This window comes from Sorghum bicolor, chromosome 3 (genome assembly GCF_000003195.3).
Source record: "Sorghum bicolor cultivar BTx623 chromosome 3, Sorghum_bicolor_NCBIv3, whole genome shotgun sequence".
NCBI classification, from domain to species: domain Eukaryota; kingdom Viridiplantae; phylum Streptophyta; class Magnoliopsida; order Poales; family Poaceae; genus Sorghum; species Sorghum bicolor.
Window position 1 is genome coordinate 72,866,667 of NC_012872.2, and position 24,621 is coordinate 72,891,287.

A 24,621-nucleotide genomic window follows, 5' to 3' on the forward strand; every position below is an offset into this window, starting at 1 on the left:
TGGTCCTCGCTAGACGCCAGGTTGCGACTAGCTGTCGCGGATGTCGAGATGAACCATGAACGGAGGAAGGGAAGCTGGGAAGGGAGAAAGAGGATGGGCCAAGTTTCTGTGGGCTGAGGAGTACTAAAAAGGCCAAAATCCAATGTAATTCTGTGCCTATCTAGACTACCTATTAAATCCACGAGTGAACTAGTCTATGCTTATTGAATTGAGATGAACTGCCCATAAATACAAACAGAGTACTTCCATGTCTCAAAAAATTACATTAAATCTGGATAAGTTTTTTACACAGAGGGAGTATATTTAACTATCAAAATCAATCATAAGCTGTCATTGTCTCGCTCATCTTTCGGCGCAACTTAAAAAAAAACAGAGGAAGAGATGAAAAGGCCCAACTAACCACAACCAACTTGACCCAAGGCCCAATGACCGCATACCCTGTCAAACGTTCTAATAAAATATTCTGAGCACACGGCCCATATACATCTCTCTCATATTCTGCCGCGGCCCAAGACTTCCGCCGGTCCACCAGTACTTCCTCGCAGCGGAACGAGCCCCGCAAACCCTAACCCCCTCTCCTTCGTTCGGCCATCCCCGTGACGGCTCCTTGCCTCGCCTCTCCCTGCCGCCTCGCCTCCAGACGCCAGCGCGCCTCCCGCCTCCGCCGCGCCTGACGAGCTCGGTGTACAGGTGCGGGAAGCCCACCGAATCTCTCCGTTCCATTTGACCTTCCTTGAGTTTCCGCCTCCGCGTTGCTCTGATTATCTCCCTCGCTGTCTCTCCGGAACGGCGGCGTCCCGCAGGACTGCGCAGGGGAGTAGGTAGAGACGAGGAGGGTCCGGCGAGATGGGGATGCGAGATAAGAAGCGGAACCAGAAGCGGGTGCTGGCGCGCCGTACCGCGGCACCGCGCGCCGGCGAGGGCAAGGACTTCCTGGTGCGTGGCTCTCCCACACCACTCCTTGGTTTCCGTGGGATGGGAGAAATAAGCTCATTTTTCTTTTTTTGGCTAATACAATCCTTGGTGTTGCTGTGGCGTCTTGCGCTTGGTGCAGCCGTTGGAAGGAGGCCCTGGGAAGAAGCTGCGGAAGGTGCAGGAGCCTGAAGAGCCTGAGAACACCGCCACAGTCGTCTACATAGGGCATATCCCCCATGGCTTCTACGAGGACGAGATGCAAGGTATGTTTCCTTCCAGTGACGGTGAAACATTAATGGGACATTAAAGTCGTTGTGCTGATGCACTCTTTTCTTGTTGCTGCTGCTATTTTTTGCAGGGTTCTTTAAGCAGTTTGGGGATATAAAGAGGCTTAGGATTGCCCGGAACCGCAAGGTATGTGTAGTATTGCACATGCCATGACTTCTATGCTATTTTTTTTTGGGTGAACTTATGGTTTCGTGATATTTTCAGACAGGAAAGTCCAAGCATTATGGATTCATTGAGTTTGAGAGCCCTGTTGTAAGAACTTTATTTCAGATCTCATTTGCAGCAAATGTATGCTATTAGCTGGATGCTTACAACTTTAGTCATGTGCTTTGGTGTAACAGGTGGCAAAGATTGTAGCTGATGAGATGAATAACTATCTCTTGTTTGAGCACACCTTGCAAGTTTCACTTGTTCCGACGGAGAAAGTTCATCCTAAATTGTAAGCCTTTCTAAGTGCCTGCCTATTAGATTTGGCTACTTGGTTCTGTTTGTTTTTGCACTTATCTTTATAATACGAGAGAAGTAGAATTGATTTTCCATAAAGTTTTAGATGAGGACATAATCTCACATTTTAAGAAACAGTCTTCCTGTATCCCTGTTCTTTTTATGTGCTTGCCTGATATGGAACTTAGCACTTTAGCAGTAGTATGTACAGAAGATATAATTGCTTATATCATTTATATTTTATTGATGTACTTCCTCTGATCACAAATATAAGTCCATCCAGGGTTGTCATGAGTTAATGTTTTAATATGCGACTGCCAATACCTACAAATTTATACACTTAGCACTAGATTTGCATTACCAAATTCTTTAACTTAATAAGACAATATATGTTTAAGATTAAGATATTGCTAATCAAAGTGTCATATTGGATTGGAGACCCTGTGATCTGAGAAAGTAGCTCAGAGTTGTGCATGCTCTCTGTTTCCTGGTTTTTGTTTAGAATGGGATTGAAATTCTTCTGATTTGCAATTTCCATGCCTTATCAATTCTGTTCAGATGGAAAGGGGTGCGACGGGGATTTATACCTATTGATCGAGTTGCAATTGAACGGAAGAGACACAATAAGGTAAGTTATTGCTAAGTGCTAACTACAGTTGTAGCTTAATATGTGCATTGTACTGAATAGTTATGTTGTTACCAGGATAAGACCGTAGAAGAGCACAAAAAGATGGTTGAAGGAATTGTAAAGCGGGATGAAAAGCGTCGCAAAAGAATCAAGGCAGCTGGTATTGACTACGAGTGTCCAGCTCTTGTAAGTAAACCTTTTGCTGCTTTCAGTTTATTTAATGTCATTTCTTGATCACATATACAAATGCAGCGATGTGAACTGATTGTGCGGCTACTGTAGAAACTGAGTAGCTATTGCTGCAAAAGTGCAGCCGATCAGGGCTAAAATTGATGCTATCCTGCTTTTGAGTATTGTGTGAAGATCAGTGATGAAGCACTGTTTATTTTACAGTGTTGCTACTCACTTGACAATAAACATAGTAATTAAAGGCCTGTTGGAAGGGAATGCTTGGTCTAGGAAATTTTAGTATTTAGTTCAGCTTTATACTAAATCCATGGGATTTAGATCTCAAAACTACCTTTCCAAACAGGACCTGTAGTCCTTACAAGTTACAGCCTTTGTAACTGTTAGAATAACTTTTGCACAAGCTTGTTTTAGTTGTACATATCATAACAATGGTATAATCTGCCATTTTATAATTTGTGCCAATTGAAGATATGGATATGTAGGTTCTAGTTTTGCCTTGGACTTTCAAATACTATGTAAGAAAGGTTGTTAAGGAATGTTTTTTCTAATATTAACTAGGAGAATATGGTAGATACAAATTTATTATGCAAATGGAATTGTTGGTTTTCACTCATGAAACATGGTCTTAAGTAGTAGGTTGACTTAGTTATTAGCAACAGTAGCACTTTTTAGAATGACTGTATGGCATTGTAATCTCATAATGGATCTCTTCCCTTGACAACAAGATGAAGTGTGACTATAGGACCTGTTGGTTTGGAGTTCTGAATAATTGTGCATGAATTGGTGTTGGAAATCTTAAGTCTTAAAATCCAAAACAGGGCACTTGAAAGTGCTTTGTCGTCACATTATTTGCTATCTGTCCAACATTATGATGTTTGTTGCCTGTTGATGTTTCAATTTTCTCATATAAATTGCAAATAGAAAATAGGATTACCAGTCCAGTTCTGATGTTTTTCTATTTTCAGTAGTTTGTTAGTTCACTCTAAACAGCACTGTGATCCCATTTTTTGGTAGTTTGTGATCATTTTTTATCGGTCTGGACACCTATCTTCCTCGTTATATATTTCTTATAAACAGTCTGCTGTGTTTTTGTTTGTACAGATAGGGAGCATTCAACCATCAGCCAAAAAGATCAAGTTCGATGAGGTCTAATATTTTACTCTTAGTTGCTTGGATCCTTGGTAATCGAGGTGATGAATGGTTGAGCAATATATTTAGCTTTTGAGGGGACGGCAGACAACCTATGTACTTCAGTTTTTTCCCCCTCTAAATCAGTGTTTTATGAATGACACCGACACATACAAGTATGAAAATGCAATGAGCAATGTGTTCTTAATTTGCCCTTGGAAGGTTCCATAATAATGTGTTCTTAATCTGCATGTTCCTTAGATTTGAGTCCGTTAGAATACTATTTTGCATGCAGCGATGGAATTCGACAGAACGTGGAAAATTTCTTCCATCCACCCACTCAGCCGAGAAAATGGTAGAATCTCCATGGTGAGATACTAATTGTCAAACAGGTGTCCCTATTAGACTGGTGCACTAATAAGGGTCTATTTGGAATTTGGATACGAGGGCTAATTGCTAGCTGGCTACAAAAATAGCCAAAAATAGCTCTAGTGCATCCAAATATGAGGGCTAATGGATAAGCTATTTTTAATAGATAAGCTATTTTTTTTTAGATAAGTCCTCAACTAGTTGTTAACTTGGTAGCCAATTATATGTAATACGAGCTAATTTTTAGCCCCATCTAGTACTAACCAGGTGTATTCAAACATATGCCCTAAATGTCACATTTGCGTATGTGAAACAGATGAAATGTTTCAGATTCTGGTGGATTCCTCTATTTTGTTACCAAATATTGTTCGATCCTAAATCACCTTGAAACATTCCTCATCTTAAAAGGTTCACCTCAAAAGACGTTTCTCAGTCTAGTTAAGGAAAATTTTGGATCAGCATGTAGCCAAACTATTCTAGTATAGGTGATTATGATTCAGTGAAAAGTATTTTCAACGAGATTTTGGATGTGAAACATTTATGAAAGAGAATCTAGATCATACTGAATGAGACATTGAATAGGAAGTACTCTTTTTGCAAGTAGGATTGGAATCCAAAAGGCTGGACCTGAACTTGTTCGTTTTTAGGTTCATCGGAAGTTTCGATGTAGGATCAACCTCAGAACCCAACAAGTTTTTTTTTTAGTTTATCGAAAGTTCTGATGTACGTCAGAACTTCTAATATAGGCCAAAACATCTAACATTGGAGCATTTTTTCGAGGACGTAATTTCTTCGTCCGAACTCTAGATTAAGACGGGAATCAGAAACTGCCCGAGAAAGCGTGCCTTAAGAGGCCTTACTATTTCTTATGCCATCAGATAAAAGTTGTTTTACGATCCCGCCCTGGTACTGAAAACGTCTAAGGAAAAATGAGAATTTTGACAGAACTTGAGGGAAATTCAACTAAAGCACAGAGTGTATTGAAAATTCAACTGAAATAGTGCGACCTCTTAAACACCAATGGTAGGAATTGTGCCACCCACAACTTGATTGCCATTTTAGTCCTGTGGCTATATAAGATATAAAGAAGCTGGAGAAAGAATAAAGCTTCGTACTCAATTCAGAAATAAGTCCCCAAAAAAAAAAATCTAGTGAAAGATTCACCGTTTACAAAATTGGAGGCTTTGTCTTTGTTCTCTGATGCATGACATTCATTATGACCAAAGTTTTCAAATACTAGTGCAAGTGTCAGTGTCAGGGTTACCATCGTTGACATTTTCGCCAGTGGCATGTTTTTTTTTCTAGATCGGGTGTTTAGCTCGTTTTTCATAAAGAGGGAAAAGTAACGAAATGTTACAAGTAGCGAGGAGGCCTAGGCGAGAAGCCGATGCCTAGCAAGGAGCACCTAGACTACTGGATGTTCAGAAGGAAAAACATAGGTCTCAAAAGAAGGAAAAACAAACAAACGAAAAGGTAGAGTTTCGATTCCAAAGTAGTGCAAGATCAATAGATGATGGTGTATACAAGGTCTGGAAAAGGTAAATCTAGTGAAAGATTTGCCGTATCGAATAAAAATAGAGCCGTATCTTTGTTCCTTGTGATATCCATAATAATTAATAACTAAATGCAAGTGCTGGTTTTTGGTGTGTTCATTTTGGCAGTTGCATATTCTCAACCAGAGCAAGAATACTCACACTCACACGCTGAAGGAGGGATTAATTAATTTGTATCTGACATTGCTTAGCTTTGAGTCGTTGACAGTGGTTGCTATTGCCTGTACATGCAGTCCAATTCAGCTCTTCGTCTTCGTCCCCTGTTGCATGAAGATGGTTCATGGTTGGGTGTCGAAGGTTTCAGTGTTTCCTGATAAGCATGGCAGCGGTTGCTTACCATGCATCACCCACCATGGTTTCCTTCCTTTGGTCCTCTGTCCCATGGCTCATGGCTGTCACCCATTCTGATTTCTCTCAGTCTCAGCTCTCACCACTTCACCAGTTATGGATGGCGAAACAGGTGGTGGTGGACTTGTGGTGCTCAGTTCTCAGTAGCATTTTTTTTTCACTCCTTTTCTTGTGAGATTAGAGGTTGACATAATATGTTCCTTTATTTTATTTAAGAGAAAAAAAAGAATTTGCTCCCTAGTGAGAGAAAGAATATAATGGCCTTGACAGGATTTTTTTTTTTGGCTGCCGAAAATGGAGATAAGCAGGCTAGCAACAATCAGAGCCTCACACAGGCCCGCGGTAACCTTTTCTGTTTAATAGGCTGTTATTATTCTTGGTTAATTTCACTAGTTTTGTTTTGCTTTGGAGTGGAATTTAACTCAGTCTTTTTACGACGAAATCCAGATATAGATTCGTGCTTCTGTGTTTCTCTATGCCTTTTGTGTCTCCATGCTTCTGTGTTTCTTTTTAACAACGAAATCCAGATATTGTTGTGGGCCGATTTTCTTGTTTTTGTTCTATCGTTTGCTCACTTTTGACCCATGTTGCCCACGGAGGCCACCATTCGTTCGTAGCTAGGCGGAAAGCAGAGTGGAGGCCTTTTTACGGATCTAGTGCGCTTCAGCCCAAGCTTTGATTTGCACATGTCCTCACTCCCACCTTTTGCTGATTTATTGTAAGAGATAAATATTATTTTTTGATAGAAAAATATAACTTATAAGGCCAGTCTCAATGTATAGTTTTATGGCACAGTTATCAAGACTAGTAACCGAGCCATATAAGTTTCATGGGGATGAAACTCCTCTCTCATATGATGAAACTCCTTCATTTAATGATCCTGCCAAGTCAGCAATTTTACTGTGCACGACACTCTCATAAAACATGCATCGAGACTGGCCTGAGATAAACAAACATGAGTCACTGAGTTGGTCAGCGTCCACCGTACTTCCAGGAGAATTTAATTGAGGTCCTCCATTGCCAACCGTAGTAACAGGTGGAGGCGGGGGACCATGAGCCGGCCCGTCGTTAGGGACTGCGGTGGGCCGGGCCGCTGGGAGGTTAGGTCCCAACACAACAAATGCCGGTTGACCGTACGCTTCCATGAGCCTACGTGCCTGCGCTTGTCGGTATTTGCACGTACGATCAAGTTATATCGACACCAAAACAAAAATTATCAAGTGAAAAATAACACCAACCAAATGAAAAGATACTTCTCACTTAATACCCAACGTTAGAAACTGCATATTCGTCAAATAATGATGCTTATTACTTTCTTTACGGTAGCCACTTAATTAGAAGCGCTACTAAGCTAATTTTTCTCATGGAAGTTGTTACACAGCAGTTTGGTTTGGAGTCAGACATGTGATAGAATTAATGAATATGTCCCTGATTTTTAAGGTGGGATTGTCCCCAATAGCCGGAGCTCGACGAAGAGGGTGCGAATTGGAGCTCAATGAAGAAAGAAGGTAGCGACCGATAGCTCGAGGATAAAAGAGGGATGCAAGACAAATGGCAATTGGGGACAAGCCCGTCCCCTCCATTTCAAGGAACAGGGGTCACCCAGATTAGGGGGGTATATTCAAATTTCTGACAATTTGGCAAATAAGACTAACCAGAGCAAATTAAATCAAATGTATGCTTCTAAATAAATAAATTACTGCCTACATCTATCACTATAAAAAAATAACTCAAATTAACATTTCCATTCCTCGTATTATTCTTGGCCTCTCTCTTAATTATTGGTTGATTCCAAAGGCGACGAAACTATAGTAGAAAGGAACTAGTACGCCAATGAAGGCCACACATATATAATAGACAAAATATATGGTGGAAACCACCTACTATACTAGGTGAAAACATGAAACCAATTAAAAAAACATATCATGGAACGTTGTGAGAGAAAATAATGAAAAATAAGTTTTACCTAAGAGGAGCATAGTAAACAAATGTGCTCAAATACACATATCAATCACATCTAAATCGTGAATAATAGATATGTCATGAAGTTGTATTATCCACATATTTCCTAATAGCCTTGCTAGTCTGAGGTTGATGGACTAATCCTAGAAAACATTGTTGCAACATTGGCAATATAAATGTTAACACGATACATCTATAATGAAAAATGATTTGCCAACATATGATCATCACACACTTAAATTTTTATAGTATATAAATATTATTTTAGAATGAATGTAACTAGCTTATCATGATAGATTAATTATTTGAAATACCTTGCTTGTATGAAATCAATGGATTAACATTGAGCAATATTAGTTTATATAAGGCCCTTTTGAAATGCATGGTTCCCACATAAAAATGTAGGAAATATTTAGTATAATTCCCAAAGGTACAAGAACAAAGAAAACTATAATCTCAAATATTTAAGTAGTTTTAACGTATGAAACATACGGCCGTGCTGTGAAAACATCCACCATTTCCTTGCTATACTGGATAGCTAGTCACATGATGCATTTGTATCCTTTCGGGACAAAATTTGATACCTACTCCAGATGATTATATATGTGGTAGAATCTTCAAATATGTATATATTCAGAAACGTTCAAGTTTGTTGTTACATACACAGTTGCAACTACCAAAAAATGTTATATATATACAGCATCACTGGTCGTCACCATGCAGGACTGAAAACCTATATATATAATATACATAGCGAAGAAATAAAATAAAGAGCTGTTCGCAAATGCGGACAGATCACACAAATGAGGCAGTAGAAAGTACAAAATAAGGAAAAGTACAAAGATAAGTGTTTCGGTTAGGAAAGAAGCAACAAACCAGCAAATAAGATAATCCTTTCTAGCAGATTCTCCATCACACACTATCTTAGTTGATGCTGAAAGCACCTCTTGTGCTATATATGTCTTATATATATAGCCCGCAAGCTGCTAGGTTACAAATTAGAATAGTGTTAAGCATGAATGAGTATGATTTTGTTTTGTGAACCTATGCACATGCCTATGGGCTTATTTACTGATGCATTCGTACATGGTGCGCACAAAACACCCGTACCCTAATAACATCGATCTTAACTAATCTAGCTATACAAATGACAGTGTATTATGAAAATATAAATGTACCGCGCATCATACAACGTACGCAGCACGCACACCTAACATCTCTTGCATTGGTCTAAGGCCCAGTTTGGTTGACCATCACATCAAATATTTAGACACATATATCAAATATTAAATACAGACTATTTACGAAACTAAAATTACATCTAAAAAATAATTTGTGAGACAAATTTTTGAGCCTAATTAGTTCATGATAGGACACTAATTGCCAAATAAAACAAAAATGCTAAAATACTTTTTAAATTTTTACACCCCCAACCAAACACTCTCTAAATAATTTGTTACAGTAGTTCATGCAAGAGATAGTGAAACACCCATGCAACTTTACCACTGTGTGTGTGAGAGAGATATCTTTGTGAAGAAACAACAACAGAAATGGAAAGTAAAGGCGTGAGCCAAAGATAAGAGAGGAGGCCGCACAGGAATAACAGGACCGGACGAATTAAAAACAGTGTGCGTACGAAGAGAGAGTGTCTGTGTGTAGAGAGACGTGTGTGTACGTGATGTACTCCCTCTATATCTATAAAAAAAATTGTTTAAAACAACTTTACAGTCTCCAAAGCATAATTTTGATTTTTTGTTTTTATAAAAAAGATTATCAAAAAAGGGTATATATATTTATAAAATATTTTTCAATACACTATTCATATGGTTTTTATATTTTTAAACTCAACGACTTAAAAGTTATTCATAATTTATATTTTTAATGTTTAATCTAAACTTTGTCTAAAATGATTTTTTTATAACTATGAAAAGAGTATGTACAAAGTATGTAGCTCTGCAGCATGCATGCACACATGTAACACGGATGCGGTGTGTGTGCTGCGTCGTGTCTAGTCACGGTCAGTGTTGCACTCATGCAACATGCAAGACAAGGGATCCGTTTGTCCACAGCTGTGCAAACCCCACTAGTTTCCTGGCAGCGTGTGAGCCCAGGCACTATTGGGCCATAAAGATAGATATAGGCCATGTCTCATGGAAAGCTAGCGTTGCACTAGTAGCTCTACACTACTAGAGAGAGAGAGAGAGAAACAACACCCAGCTGGGCATGCAGCTGGGGTCGGAGAGAGAATACTATAGTATTCTATAGATAACCAATGCTACATGCAATAGTGGCGCACAGTTCGTCAAGGAGAGATGGCGCAAGAGAGGGGACATACAGTTCTTTCTCCTCCACGCACCCCAAAATTTTTAAGAAAAAGAGAGAGGGGTGAGCAACCAACAGCTACTCGCACCTCTCACCCCGGCCATTGCAGATAAGGCCTTATTTAGTACACCCAAAAACTAAAATCTTTTCAAGATTTTTTATCACATCGAATCTTGCGGTTGAAGTATTAAATATAGATGAAAATAAAAACTAATTGCACAATTTACCTATAAATCACGAGATGAATCTTTTAAGCCTAGTTACTTCATGATTGGATAATGTTTGTCAAATAAAAACGAAAGTGATACAGTTCCGAAAATCAAAAAGTTTTCGGAACTAAACAAAGCCTAACTGTTGAAGTAGTTTTATAGTGTCCATTCGCATGAAAAAAAAACAAGCGAAATAGTCGTCTCTCTCTCTCATACACCCACTTTTGTTTAGTTTCCAAAAAATTTTCTAAAATCTTTCAAAGATTTTCGGTCATATCAAATTTTTGCACACATGCATGGAGTATTCTCTAAAAGTTGCAGAGATAAAAAAATAATTAATTGCATAGTTTGCATATAATTTATGACACAAATCTTATGAGTCTACACGTTAGTCTATGATTGAACAATAATTATCAAATACAAACGAAATTGCTACAGTAGCCAAACCTAAAATTTTGAACAACTAAACAAGACCTGTTATGGTAGGCACTGCACATACGTGGTAAGAAAAATACTACTATAGGTTGCCAGAAAAAATATGAAGAGCCTATTTGGCGGCAACGCCAGCTTCTAGCTCGGGCGGAGGAGCCGGTGGGCACGGAGCTACGCAAAACATGACCTAAGACTCATTTTGGTGGAGCTTTAGATGGTTCCCGCTCCACCATGCACTATAGCAAAAAGATGTTTTCTCTTGGTTTCTGAAGTGAAAAAGAACCAATGAAACCACTAATTTTAGCATTATCGACTCTAGTTTTTCCGCGAAACATAATAAGAAAGTAGAAACATAATAAGAAAGTAGAGCGATGCCAAACAACGCCAAGATGAATAGAAGCAGACGAGGATTGCAATAAGAACAAGGATTGCAATAAGAACAAACGGGCAGGGGTCGTGGGGTTAAACCATTGACCGGCATCGATCGCTTCCATCATTCACAGCTCAAGTTAGATTCCCGTTGTCTCCCTCTTCATATCCCCCACATGCGTGTGTTTGTGTGTACCCCCCGGCCCCGGCGCTCTCTCTAGCTACCCTCCTCTCCCCATCTATCTTTCTCACAAAAAATATTTTAATTTTGGCCGCAAATAACCCCATAAAAGACAACACACTATCAACAGTTGAAAGCAGCAATTGGCCGGATTTCCCCCGGCCCTTGTCATAAAAAGCTTCCTTTACTTTACATGCATGTTCACTCATTCACAGTAAAAAGGACACACATACATACATGTACCCACAAATAAAAGGCCATATCTATATAATAACTGCAAAAAGTAATTTGGTTCAATATATGTAAACATAGTAAAGTTTAATTAGTTGTAGATACTACACAAGCTTGAGTTTACTAGTAGTTTTTTTTGCATGTTAGCTAAAATTTGAGTCTTTTAATTAAGGAAAACATATGGTACCTAGCTAATTATTAAGAGGCTCATCACAATCAGCCTAATAATAAGAAATTCAATTTAGCCATATTGGATATATATGCATGCCTCTAGAAGAGAAAACATTTTATGAAATGGTAGGGGGATATATATGTAATCCGGACAAAGATACCGTCAACAAGTCAAGCTTTCTTCGGTTTGCATCACCAGTATAATGCACATGACCCACCAACAAAAAAACAGTTTTACCTCTTAAACACCTCTTAAAATTTCCAAAACAACACCCCCGCCAATAGAACTGCTACAACAACTAGACAATAACTCACCAAGATCCATAACTCTTGTGATGATGCATCACGCTGCATGCATGATCTCTCTCTCTCTCTCTCTAATCGTCTCTGCTAAAAGAGTCAGAGGATGATAGATAGAGGGCAAAAGGATTATCTGACCATCATTCTCATCATCAGAATCTCCTGTAATGTGGATATGAATAACAACATGTAATTAATTAGTTCTAAGCTTACAAGGAGATAGTAGAGCAGCAGCAGCTCCCAGCTTGTCAATGGTAGCCATGAGGGGAGAACAAAGAAGACGGCCCCCCTTGGCCTCTGCTCCCGCCGTCATCGCCGTCGCTGCCGTCGCCCATCTTGCCGAACTGCGCGTCCATCCCTAGGTTCAGGTACACCATCCTGTTGTCCAGGCTGAGGTTCACCATGCTCGAGCTGGTGCCGCTCGCATTGTACACGGTGCCGCCGGAGGGCTCGCCGTACATGGGCGCGGCGTTGACCGCGGCGGCCGCCGTGTGCGCGTCCTCGCGCGACATGACCATGGCCGCTGACTGCACGAGCTCGAGGCAGAGCCGGAGCTTGTTGGGCTCGATGTGCGCGAGCCCCGGCACGGCGCCCTTGAAGAGGAAGTCGGAGGTGAGCGTGCGGAGGATGTCGAGCGGCGTGACGCCCTCGACGGTGCGCACGTTGGGGTCGGCGTGGTGGTCGAGCAGCACGGCGACCATGTCCGGGCAGACCATCTCGGCGGCGACGTGGAGCGGCGTCTTCCCGGCGGGGCCCGCGGGGTGGTTGACGTCGGCGGCGCCGAGCTCCAGCAGCGCCTTGACGACCTCCCGGCTGCAGTTCTCCACGGCGTAGTGCAGCGCGAGCGCCTCGTCGAGGTTGAGCCCTTCCCCCATGACCATGAGCTTGACAAGCTCGACGTCGGAGGAGTCGAGCGCGCGGCGCATGCGGCGGATCTTGTGGTGGTCGTCGATGTCGGCCGCGGACGAGGCCTCCATGCCGCCCGCCGCCGGGTGGTACGGGTGGTGGTGCGCGAGGAACGGCGAGCGGCGGGACAGCGATGACTTGAGGCGGAGCTCGTCGATCTTGGCCACCACGTCGATGGGGAGGTGCTTGGCCAGCACCTCCGGGGGAAGCCCGGACTTGGCGACGAGGTGGGAGCACGTGGTCCACAGCTGGTGCAGGTCCTGCTTCCGCGACGCCATGAGCACCTTCATCACGTCCTCGATCGACGCCTTCTCCACCATGGCGGCCAGCTGCTTCTGCAAGCGCGCACGACAACAACGAAAACGAATGAATTGTATTCTTCATCAGTCAGTCTCCAAGCTAGTGTAAGCTTGGTCGCTTTCACTGTGAGTCACTCACTCACTGCTGGTAAGTAGCAGACTAGCCGCAGCGCATTGCAAAAGCACACAGGCATGGAGCACACAGCTAGCATGCGGTGCGGTGGCAATGGCATATAAAGGGGAGAGAGAGGAGACGATAGGAATCGCTCCCTCCCTCAGATAAGCATCAGCATATATATTGAGTGTGAGTGGATTGGCCCTGTGCATAAAATATAGAGAAGGGGTGCGACAGTATGGGAGCATCATGGTGCTGATTGGGGGAGCAAAGTTTTTGGGGGGAAATCAAAGGAGGAGAGGCAATTAAACAACTAAGACTAGGTATTGCAGAGACCCAGCATGACGAAACCCTAGACAGAAATTGCAAATCACAAATCAGCTGGGGAAAAATTAAAAGAGGTGTCTTTTTTTTTTCCCCTTTCCAGCTGACAGCAGGATGCATGCTAGCAAATTGCAGAGGCTTGCAGTTGCACTGCACGACGGAAAGGCAAAGCCAACCTCTATCGATCCGTGCTGCTTGCGCTGCAACAGTGGTGTGCGTGGGCCGTGGGCGTGGCCATAAAAGAGAAGAGAAGTGCGGCAGCAATGGCGTTTCGGATGCGGTAGCTATAGAGAGAGATAAAAGAAGACGATGGCAGGCGGGCGATGCCTCCTCTCCTACAGTGGTGGAAAGATAAAGAGAGATCTCCGTGCAACGAACCCTAAGAGCGAAAGGAGAAAGCGCGGCAGCCGCGCGCAGCAGCAGCAGGCCGACGGACGGACGGACGAACGAACGGACAGAAAGATGGATGGATGATGGATGGACAAAGAGAGGAATCGAAAGAAAGCAAGGAGCGCACAGGTACGCACGCGTGCGCAGGGCGGCGACGGCGACGATGGCCGACCACTGCCTGCTGCCTGCTGCTGCTCCGACTCATCATCCTTCACTTCATTTAAAAAGGGCGGACGGCGGAGCGGAAGCAGGAGGGGGTACAGAGATCAAATCAATGCTGCAGAATGCTCGGCAATCCCAACATAACCAACCCCAACCCCTATCTTGATCCCCACAATCCTCAATTCCCTCGAGTAGCAGACGCGAAAAATAAATTGCAAGCAAGCAAGAAACCGATGTCGTTGTTGTTTTTTAATTAATTTTTTTATAATATATCTCTGGTTCGGAGGAGGAAGAAGAACAGGAGCATCGGCAATGGAGAAGAAATCGAAACCAGAAAGTCAAGAATTGCAGCTTGGAGGGAGCGTGGGAGATAGATGGCTCGAATTGGTTACCTGGGTGAGGAGCGCGAGCTCCTCGACGCCGAAGGAGCGTGCGGCGGCGAGGGTGTCGAGCGCGAGGTCGACGGCGGCGGCGCAGTGCGTATGCCAGCAAGCGCGCTCGCCGCAGCCCGGCCGGGGCTCCCCCTTCTGCGGCACCAGGGACACCTGGCCGCTGTAGAGGAACTGCAGGAGCAGCAGGAACACCTCGTAGCTGACCGAGTTCACGGGTATGACTGCGCCCGGTGCGGCGGCGGCGGCGGCGGCTCCCGCGCCGCCGCCGCGCGGGGAGGAGGAGGAGGAAGCCCCGGACGGAGAGCGCGGGCTGAGGTGGTCCAGCAGCAGCGCGCCTGGCGCGGCGGCCTGGTCGGCGGTGGCGGCGCCGCAGAAGAACTTGCGGAAGAAGAGGCTGCGCGCGGCGAGGATGCAGCGGTGCGCGTGCACGAGGCGGCCCTCCACGTTGAACGTGACGTCGCTGAAGGCCTGCGGCCCGTTGATGAGCAGGTTGAGGTAGTCCATGGACAGCGACTTGAGCGTGTCCTCCATGGCCGCCCGCCCGTCCGCCGGCTGCTCGACTCGACTCGACTCGGGTCGATCTCCCTGCTCCGATCGATCCGGCCTGGCCTTGAGCTTCAGTCGGTAGCTGCTAGTGAGTGTTAGCTTGGTTGCAGCAGCTAGATAGCTAGGGTGGCGGCGGAGCTGCGGAATTGGGTGGGATGGATCAGAGAGGAGGGGAGGGGAGGGGAGGGGACCAGCACGGACGGAGCGCAGCGCAGCTCGATCGCTTTGGTGCTTGCTGCTTGGGCGACTGAGCCTGCTGGCGGCTGGGCTGGAAGAGTCAGGCAGCTGGGGGAACTGGAAGAAGCGGTTGCAGCTGCTGCTTTCTTGGCTCAGCCTGCTGCTGCTGCTGCTGCTGCTCAAACTCCAGCCGCCGCCGCCTGTGCTGGTGCTGCATCCTCCGCATCTCTTTTCATCATCTTCTTCATCTCCCCTTCTGTGTTCTGCTGTCTGTCACCACCACCACCACCACTTCCTCTCCTCCTTCTCCGATCCCTTCGCAGCACAGCAGTGTGTGTGTGCCTCTCCCTCTCTCTCCTTTCTCCCTCTCGAGTTATTGTCTCCTCCTTTTTCTGCTTCTTTTCCTTCTCTCTCTAGAGAGAGAAAGATTGAAAGAAAGAGAGACGAGAGGGTGGACTGGGGGCTGGCTACTGTTGCTGTATCATGTATGTGGCAGCCGAGGCCGATGGAGATTTTTTTTTTCTTTTGGAGGGGAAGGGAAGGAAGGGAAGGGAAGGGAAGGGAAGGGAAGGGAGGGGAGGCTGTCTCGTAGGGAGGGGTTTGAGGTGTATGTATACGGGGGAAAGAGGAGGCAATGTGGGTGCCTGTCCTGCCCGCCTGGGGGCATAAATAATTGGTGCTTTCTCTTCTGCTATCCTATGGACTATGCTGCCCTGCGTTTATAATATGTGTTATTATTATTATATAGTATAATGTCAGGGGACATCCAGATTAATTAACCAGTATGTAATATGTACTTACATGCACGCACACAGGTTAAAATTGAACCATCCAAATTGCAATATGTACTTACATGCACACACACTGGTTAACACCAAGCACCTCCCCCTGTTCCGAATCATAACTTGTTTTAACTTTTTTAAAGACACAAATAGTTTTTACCGCACATTTAGACATACTTTATATGTAGCACGTAATTTTTACGACATATTTAGGCACAGTGCATATTCAGCATATAGTATCTTGAAAAGCCCAAATGAATTACACTTTGGAACGGATGGAGCACAGGTCTACAGTTGAGGGCCCCTGAAAATAGTGGTAATTCTCAGTGGACATAGCGTGTGATGGAAATTAAGGGAGTTCCTTTGCTTTGACAGTTTGACCTGTAAATTAAATGCCATAATTCAACTGGTCTGTGATTGATGAATTATCTGCTCCCGGCCCCCTGCATGGTTGTATGTATATGTCTATGTCTATTAAATGTTCTGCTGCAGGGAGCCATGTTGTGAGACTGCTCGGTATACAATATACTACTTTCAATAATTTTTCTACCTGCAAATTTATTTATTCATTTGCTAAACGCAGATCTATATATATATATATATATATATATATATATATATATATATATATATATATATATAAAATACTAGATAGAGACGGACAGTCATGCTTAGCTTGATCAGATGAATCAAGAAGTAGACTAGCATACATATACATATATATAAATACTATATATCTGCATGGTTGAAGCTACGACACACATGCATGCATATATGTTGCGTGTCGCTGTTATATTGCAGAAACTGGGAAGCCGGCGTTAACACGTTATATATATATATTCAATTCTATTGCTAACTAGTGGGTGACATATCACGACTCCTGACTATCAGAATTTACTTAATTCTGATTTTTCGGAGTAGAAAAAATATTGTTTGCTCGCATTGAATATATTAGAGTTTGCAGCAAGTCAAATTACAAGGCAGAAAAATATGGGCCAACAAAGGGGTGACGCCCTGCCAATAAAATGATTTGGTGATAATTGAGTCCCACCTAGCAGCAGCTTCCCAAAAAAAGAATGCACGCCTGCAAGCTTTCCAGTAACGTATCGGCCCAGGCATGTCATGCCCTTTACCTTCCGTGCAACATGACAAGGAGGAGACAGCATCTGTTACCTTCAGGATTTCAGAATTCAGCTGATAGGCGTGTATAATATGTAGAGTATGATGCAGGGATATAGTTATATATATGTACAGTACACACATACATACCGATACATATATATCGCCGATCATTCTTTCTGTTGACTAATTGGGCAACAAGATTCCTCATCATGTCTGTTTGTTAATCGCCCAAATGATCCCAGCCATTATTAGGTGATGATTAGGGAGCACATAAAGTATTAGGATGAGATCTTTGTTAATTACCTTTTGCATGGTTTTATATAGTAACGATTCATCACTTGCAAAAGCTACATATTGTTTATTATGTTGCCGTATTGACTTTTAGTTCTATCATTTTCTTTTCTTTCTTTTGCTCCCCTTTCCATCCTTTCTGTCAGATTGGATGAGATAAGAAAAAAGGTACGATAACCGTGTGGGTATATTCCTTGATCGCTACAATATAAGTATAGTTCCAACACATATTGTTCTTTATAGATAGAGATGGGAAGAAATAGCTGCGAAAACTTCCCATCAATATAATAGCAAGTGGCAAGAGCATCTTATATGGTTACTGATGATATTGTAACAAATCAAGGCATGCCCGGGGTCGCTACCTAGCTACAACGACGAAGATGTCAAGATGTAATTAATCTATTGAGCTGTCTTATTCCATTCATGTTATGATTCACAAACAATAATGGGCATTTTTCTACTTATTTTTCAATTATTAGGTTAATAATTTGAGTTTGAGAAGTCTAATGTCAAGTTCGATGCAGTGGTGCACGCAAGATGAAAATGTATCTAGAGGGGAATCGGTGGCTTGATGAATTAGTTAATTGGTAAAAACAAATACCCGAGTGACTTAATTGAGCTACATGTTGATTGGCATCTTACAACTCTATATGTATACTTAATAAGAGGATAAATTATCCGCCTATCCTGTTGGAGTTAGTTGTACGGTAGTTGTAAGAAGTTGTTTGTTTTAAGCAAACTTTATGTAACAAATCTAGACAATAGATTCTATGGAATATATAAAACTTGTCCTTTTCAAACCCTGTGACTACTTAAGCAATGACCATGAAACTTCCAATTAGGCGTCACCCACATACATACAGAATGTTCCAAGTATGTCTAAACTCTCACATGTGTCATGATGTATTAGAAATATTCAATGCTAATTTCAGAATCGATTTGAGCACCTTTTTTGTTGAGTTGATTTATGACAAATATAGTGTCTCAGAGTGGCTTCAGAATTCCTTGTGCCCACCTAGCCTTTTGACGTGGTACACTATCTGTGATCAGATTAGTCGTACGAAAGCCCAAGACTAAGCCATGTAATCGGGGGATGAAAAGTGGCTTTTGGTATCGATGTGGGTATTTGCCTTATGTTTACAAAATATTTTCAAGTGTACAGAGTTTAATTGAGATTTCCACGCTTAAACTCAAATTGTGCCCTCACATTAAAACTTCTTTTCAAACTTATATTTTATTTACTATCTTAAAGTAACCCCCTCCTTTGAATGTAAGGTTGTATAAAACTCACTTAAAGCTTTTGAAGTTCACAAAGACTCTAGTCAAAAAATTAATTTTTTGGTAAACTTAAGCTAGGTTTTATACATCACTTCACTAAAAGGATACATATACTACAATTCAAATATTCGCTATGATCCGAAAATCATTTTCATTGCGACATCATCCTACAAGAATAATTTTACAAGGATAAAAGCATGGTGTATATGTTATACTATTCAAAAGTGCACATGTTTTTGGTATGACAACTAGATTACCTAAGAGTAAAGTGCATGGTGGGTCGTGAAACTAGCTAGTTTGTTCTGTTTAGGTCCATGAACTCTAAAATGAGTACCAAGCCCCCTAATCTATTTAAGTGTGTTAGCAAAGGTCCAAAAGCTTCCCAAACCCACTCCAGTCGCTTATGTGGACAACCACATTAGATCATACTGAATCCGTGCAGGAGATTTAGAGCGTGACTGTAGATGGAAATTTGCAATTTCATCGATAGCATCGTAATAAATTGAGTACCCTTCCTATCCGTAACAGTCATGCTATCTCACCTTCCAAACCATTCCCCATCTCTCCACAACCTAGCTCTTACTCCATCTACGTCATGGCCACTAATAGGGATCAAAGCCAAGGTTGTTGAATCAAGTGCACAAGGAAGAAACAAGCATGGCGTGGGTGAGCTACCACTCATTACTTGCACGGATTATAGAGTTAGGAAGCTAGTTCGACGCTCTATCGACCAAAACATGGATCCAAGGAGAATTCTTCTATTACTGCCTGAGGCACAAGGTGAGAGTTCACGTTTGAGATGATGATGTGTGTCATAAGTGGTTAAGTCTCTTTATTTCTTGTTGATCTTTTTGCTATTGTAGCATAATGGTACCGATTGTGCATTCTAGTACAAAGAAGGTGAGTATGATACTTTCCTCAACAAGTTGAGGAGAGAAGGGAATAGGCAATGACGTATTTGAAGGAGGCAAAGATGAGTTGAGGATTGAGGGCAGTGGTGCACAATCCAAGAAGAAGTAAAGCGTAGGCATAGATGACGCTCTTTGTGGAAAAAACAAAAGAAATTAGCAAAAACTAGTCATGAAATAGTTACTTTGCTTAGGACGATATTTTTTGTTGTGTGTGTGCATCCTGTTTGTGCAAATTACTCAGCTGGTCAAGAAGTGTCCACTTGTAAGCAATGTGATTATGTGTAAAGTACTCTTATGTGTGACTAGTTCAATTATGAATGAAGTATCTTTAGTTATCAAATCTGTAGTTTCTTTGCATGTTTAGATCACAAACACGTAGCACAAAAATGTAGAAGAAATCTTTTTAAGCATCATAAATGCTTTGAATTCAAACCAAAGCATTCAAACACTATTCGGCTATACAATTAGTGTTTTGGGTCCAAAGCACAACATTGATATATCTTGTTTGTCCACTACTACTGTGTTGATTAATGTAACACCTAGGAAGCTTCTTCACTGGATTTCTGTTGCACAAGGTCTACCTTATGTGGGCTCATATCCTTAGGCAAAGTTTCAATAGGGTTGGCCATAATATCATTTCATTTCAGTCCTACTATGTCTTTGTCGTCGTGATCAAAGACACTACCAATATATTAAACCTATCTACCATAGATACCATGCAATTAGTGTCTACATCACTGATAATCACTCTTGAGTCCAAGTTCAAGTTGTTTCACAAGTAGCAACAAGTAAGTTTTCAGACTCTTACTCTTATCATATCCAAGATGCTCCACAAAATCATTAAGGGGAACATGTATCACTCTTATAGTGACCAACCCCTGCAACCTGTTCAACCGCACCTTGACCAAAGAAGAAACCATTAGGGTGAATCTCGAGGGTGGACTCATCATCACTCGCACCTACATACCACCAAAGTCCATGTGAGTGAACTATAATAACAAAAATAGACTACAAACTAAAACCCTAAGGCCAAACTAAAAACCTATAGTTCTAGTCAAATCCTAAACATCTAGACAAAAAAATCGAATCTTACCACTAAAGCATGAACATAACTAGCAAACAATTGCTAACGATTAAAGAGATTGGAGCTATGAGCAACTCACCGTAGATATGCACAATTGCTCCTTTTAACCAGAATCTAGGGGCCATCATTTAGCCTTAAGAACGCGTATTACACGATCTCTCTGCTCGCCACTACCCCCTCTCTTGCGTTTTCTGACGCCAACTTCACCAAGACCTCTGACAATCAACATTGTTGAACTTTACCTAGACCTTCTGTGATCAACATCTATGATGGGGTGGTCAAAAAGGTGAGTGGACAAGAATGGGAAAGAATGAGAATGAGGATGGGGGTTTTGATTAAATCAAGCTCTCCCAACTCCAACTGATCCATGTTGTGTTTTAAATCACCAGCTATAGCAGGCTATAGCAAAAATTAACAGCTAAACACATGAAAAAATAGCAAAATCCTACTCAAATGACTATAGCTAGAGAGAGAGACAATTATAGCTGGAGATTTAAAAACCTTGGATCCACTTTAGTTGTCCACATAGGCAGCTAGAGGGGGTCTAAGGAGCTTTTGGACCAATGCTAACCCACTTAAATAGATTAGGGGGCTTGATACTCATTTTAGGAGTCCGTGGACCTAAACAGAATATATTAACTAGTTTAAGGACCTCACCATGCACTCATTAACTAACATCATCCAGTTGCTTTACTTTTTTTCACAACTATGTGTAGCACATCTTTCGTTAAGAGGGATGAAAGAAATATTTTCAACACCTTTCATAAGCCTATGCTTTCCAAAGGGACTGGGATCCACTACCCACCTAGGTTTTCATCTCCATAGAGTGCTTTTGTGTTTGGCATTCCTCTAAGTCCTTGATTTATTACACCTCAGGTTATCTTAGCCTAAGAAATACTTTGCAGCTGAAATGGGGTCAAATATGTATGTTCAAAATCTTGGTTTAACAATTTTATTACTATATTTTGTTTAAATATGTATGCTTAATTTTTGTTTTTACAATCTCAAAAATATTACATTTATCTTGGAGTTGGAGTTCTGCTAGTTGGGCCTCATTTGTCAAACGTGTGATTTCTTCAAGGTGCAGGATTAAGCGATGTTAAAATCTTAGGTTTCAAATAACATGGCAGCCGGTAACAAATGCACTAAGGGACAATTTAGATCATCTAATAAGACTAATTATTAACCAGAACTAAAAAAAATAGCTAGGTAATTATTAGCCCGTGCATATTTCTATCCTAGGATAAAAGATGCATATATATCTAGTAATGAATTAATTATCTACCTAGCTAGTTATGTTTGGCTAATACAAGTAGCTAATGGTTGTTAGCCTATAAGACCCAAACAGGCTTTGTTAAGACTCCTACGTATGGTGCCTCAACGTCATGCTGGCCTAATTGTTCCCACTCGTACTGTCTATGTTACATCACGGCATCACCATCCGACAACTCGGACAAGCATCCGGACAAATAATAAGGAGAAAATTACTTACACATGCTTTCGTAGCTAAGCTCTACACATCATGGTGTTCAACACGTTAGTTGGAGAAAAAAAACGTGAATTAGATTAGTCAACAATGAAACTTTGTTGAAGTGAGTCCTGCGATGATGCTTGAAGGACCCGCAGTTCGGATTATGTAAATTCAAACAAAAAGAGCGGACAACCTATTTTATATTCTCAGTGTTTTATAAACTTTATAGTGAAAACTATTGTTAGTTGGCACTTGTACTTTTTTCATAAGAATTTTCCACGTAAAATCTATTTCTTGTGTTTGGTCTTAAATCGCTTTGTTTGCTAACACTTTTTGTGGCAGCTTAATCTGTTCGTTTTTTTAGATAATGGATATAAATCCGGCCTCTACATTCAGAGATGTACACAACTAATTATTACAATGTTTCGGATGATAGAAAAAAAGAAAGCCAGGGCTTTAAACATAAACCAGGACACTAGAGTAAACAATATAAATGTTTCCACCCCTTATTCGAAATATCTAAAGCAATCATCTCTAATTTCTTGCTTATCGATGATAGGGAATCCGTGGCTTGCTCTTCACGCTGCAACTAGGCCTAGAAGCGTAACCAATAACCTTCCCTAAAAATAACCTGCATGATAGAGTTAGTTTTCAATTTGTTAAAAATTACATCATTCCGCCATCGCCAGATAGCCCAGCATATGGCAGCCACCCCAACCTAAATCAAATCTTTGGTCCTCTTATGCTGATTAATAAGCCACGACCCAAACATGTGGCTGATAGATCTCGGTTGGTTCAAATTAGTAGAAAAAAAGATAATTCTCCAAATCATTTTAGCAAGGGGGCAATCTAGGAACAAACCCTGATTTAGTTCAATTTCATTTGAAGATATAAAGCCATCCACCAGTCCTACACTAGAGATCCGTGCTACCAGGTTAAGCCATTCTAAAAGTTTATTATCGATCAGAGCCCTTCTAAACGAGATGTTTAGAGGGCTTGTGGCCATCACTTTTGATACAGTTGTGTGAGGTTCCCGCATTATATTATACAAGGCAGTATACCTATCTTTTAGAGACTTATCTCCTACCTATGTGTCGTCCCAAAACCTCGTTTTGGCCTTATCTTTAATATCAAAGGAGCCTTTAGCCAACACCTCATCCTTGATTTTCATGAGTCCTCTCCAAAAGTGTGAATCATGGGGTTTGGCTGCCACTTGTGTGAGTGTTCTGGATCTTAGGTACTTATTAGTTAAAAGGGACTGCTACATGCCATCTGTGTTAAATAGATTTACCAACCATTTGGCTAGTAAGCATTTATTTTGTAATTCTAGATCTAGGATACCTAGGCCCCCTTGTTCCTTAGGATGACACTGGATGTTCCATCTCGCAAGTCTATATTTGTGCTTGTGTAAGGATCCTTGCCAGAAGCACCTTGATCTGTAATGATCCAGGTTTTTGAGGACTCCTTTAGAAACCTCAAAGAAGGACATCATAAATATGGGTAGACTGCTTAATACATAATTAAGTAGTACTAGTATTTCTCCATAAGACAAGTACTTTACTTTACAGCAAGAGAGTTTCTGTTGAAAACGTTCTTCAACCTTCCTCCACTCAGAATTCAGTAGTTGTCTATGCTTAGTCTGTTCGTTTGGCTAATAAGTCATGGTCAAAAGTATTATTCGCTGATTTATTGTGAGAGAAAAATATTACTCAATCCATCCCAAATTATAAGACGTTTGACTTTTTTGACACTAAGTTTGACCACTCGTCTTATTCAAAAATTTGTGCAAAATATCACTTCTTTTGTCGTGTCTTGGTTTATTAACTAAATTTCTTCAAGAATGACTTAAATTTGACTATTTTTGCATAAATTTTTTGAAATAACGAGTGGTCAAACTTAGGATCAAAAAGTCAAACGTCTTGTAATTTGGTATGGAGGGAGTACTAAACTACTGACATTTTGCTTACGAAAACAAGATGCTAAAAGTACCGACGATTGATTAAGGTCTTGTTTAGTTCATCCCAAAAACTATTTTTTTCAAAATTTTCTATCACATCAAATCTTACGAAACATGCATGGAGCATTAAATATAGACGAAAACAAAAACTAGTTGCATAGTTTGCTTGTAAATCACAAAATGAATCTTTTGAGTATAGTTAGTTTATGATTAGATAATATTTGTCAAATAAAAATAAAAATACTACAGTATCAAAATCCAAAATATTTTTGGAGATAAACGAGGCCTAATTGACAGCGGTCCAATCTACTTCGCATGGTAAGGCCTGGTTTAGTTCCTCAAAAATTTTGCAAAATTTTTCAGATTCTCCGTCAC

General features: G+C 41.4%; 2 protein-coding genes across 2 annotated transcripts; one reads left to right on the forward strand and one right to left on the reverse strand.

Moving 5' to 3' along the window:
- LOC110433349 (MKI67 FHA domain-interacting nucleolar phosphoprotein) lies at positions 529-3,823 on the forward strand. The gene is made up of 9 exons (XM_021455258.1): positions 529-690; positions 804-936; positions 1,055-1,178; positions 1,274-1,329; positions 1,408-1,455; positions 1,545-1,642; positions 2,206-2,275; positions 2,351-2,461; positions 3,566-3,823. The coding sequence occupies exons 2-9, from the start codon at positions 847-849 to the stop codon at positions 3,614-3,616; spliced, it is 648 nt and encodes a 215-aa protein (XP_021310933.1). The 5' UTR covers positions 529-690; positions 804-846; the 3' UTR covers positions 3,617-3,823.
- Positions 11,959-16,006, reverse strand: LOC8062317 (BTB/POZ domain and ankyrin repeat-containing protein NPR5). The gene is made up of 2 exons (XM_021458092.1): positions 14,628-16,006; positions 11,959-13,280 (listed from the first exon to the last, which is right to left on the reverse strand). The coding sequence occupies exons 1-2, from the start codon at positions 15,156-15,158 to the stop codon at positions 12,288-12,290; spliced, it is 1,524 nt and encodes a 507-aa protein (XP_021313767.1). The 5' UTR covers positions 15,159-16,006; the 3' UTR covers positions 11,959-12,287.

What these genes read in the sequence shown, in the direction of transcription:
- LOC8062317 (XM_021458092.1), bottom strand. Translation starts at nt 15,158, where the DNA reads ATGGAGGACACGCTCAAGTCGCTGTCCATGGACTACCTCAACCTGCTC. An exon ending in AGCTCGCGCTCCTCACCCAG is followed by an intron (nt 13,281 to 14,627) that starts GTAACCAATTCG and finishes GCGCGCTTGCAG; the next exon opens with AAGCAGCTGGCCGCCATGGT.
- LOC110433349 (XM_021455258.1), top strand. Translation starts at nt 847, where the DNA reads ATGGGGATGCGAGATAAGAAGCGGAACCAGAAGCGGGTGCTGGCGCGC. An exon ending in GCGAGGGCAAGGACTTCCTG is followed by an intron (nt 937 to 1,054) that starts GTGCGTGGCTCT and finishes CGCTTGGTGCAG; the next exon opens with CCGTTGGAAGGAGGCCCTGG. An exon ending in CTACGAGGACGAGATGCAAG is followed by an intron (nt 1,179 to 1,273) that starts GTATGTTTCCTT and finishes TATTTTTTGCAG; the next exon opens with GGTTCTTTAAGCAGTTTGGG.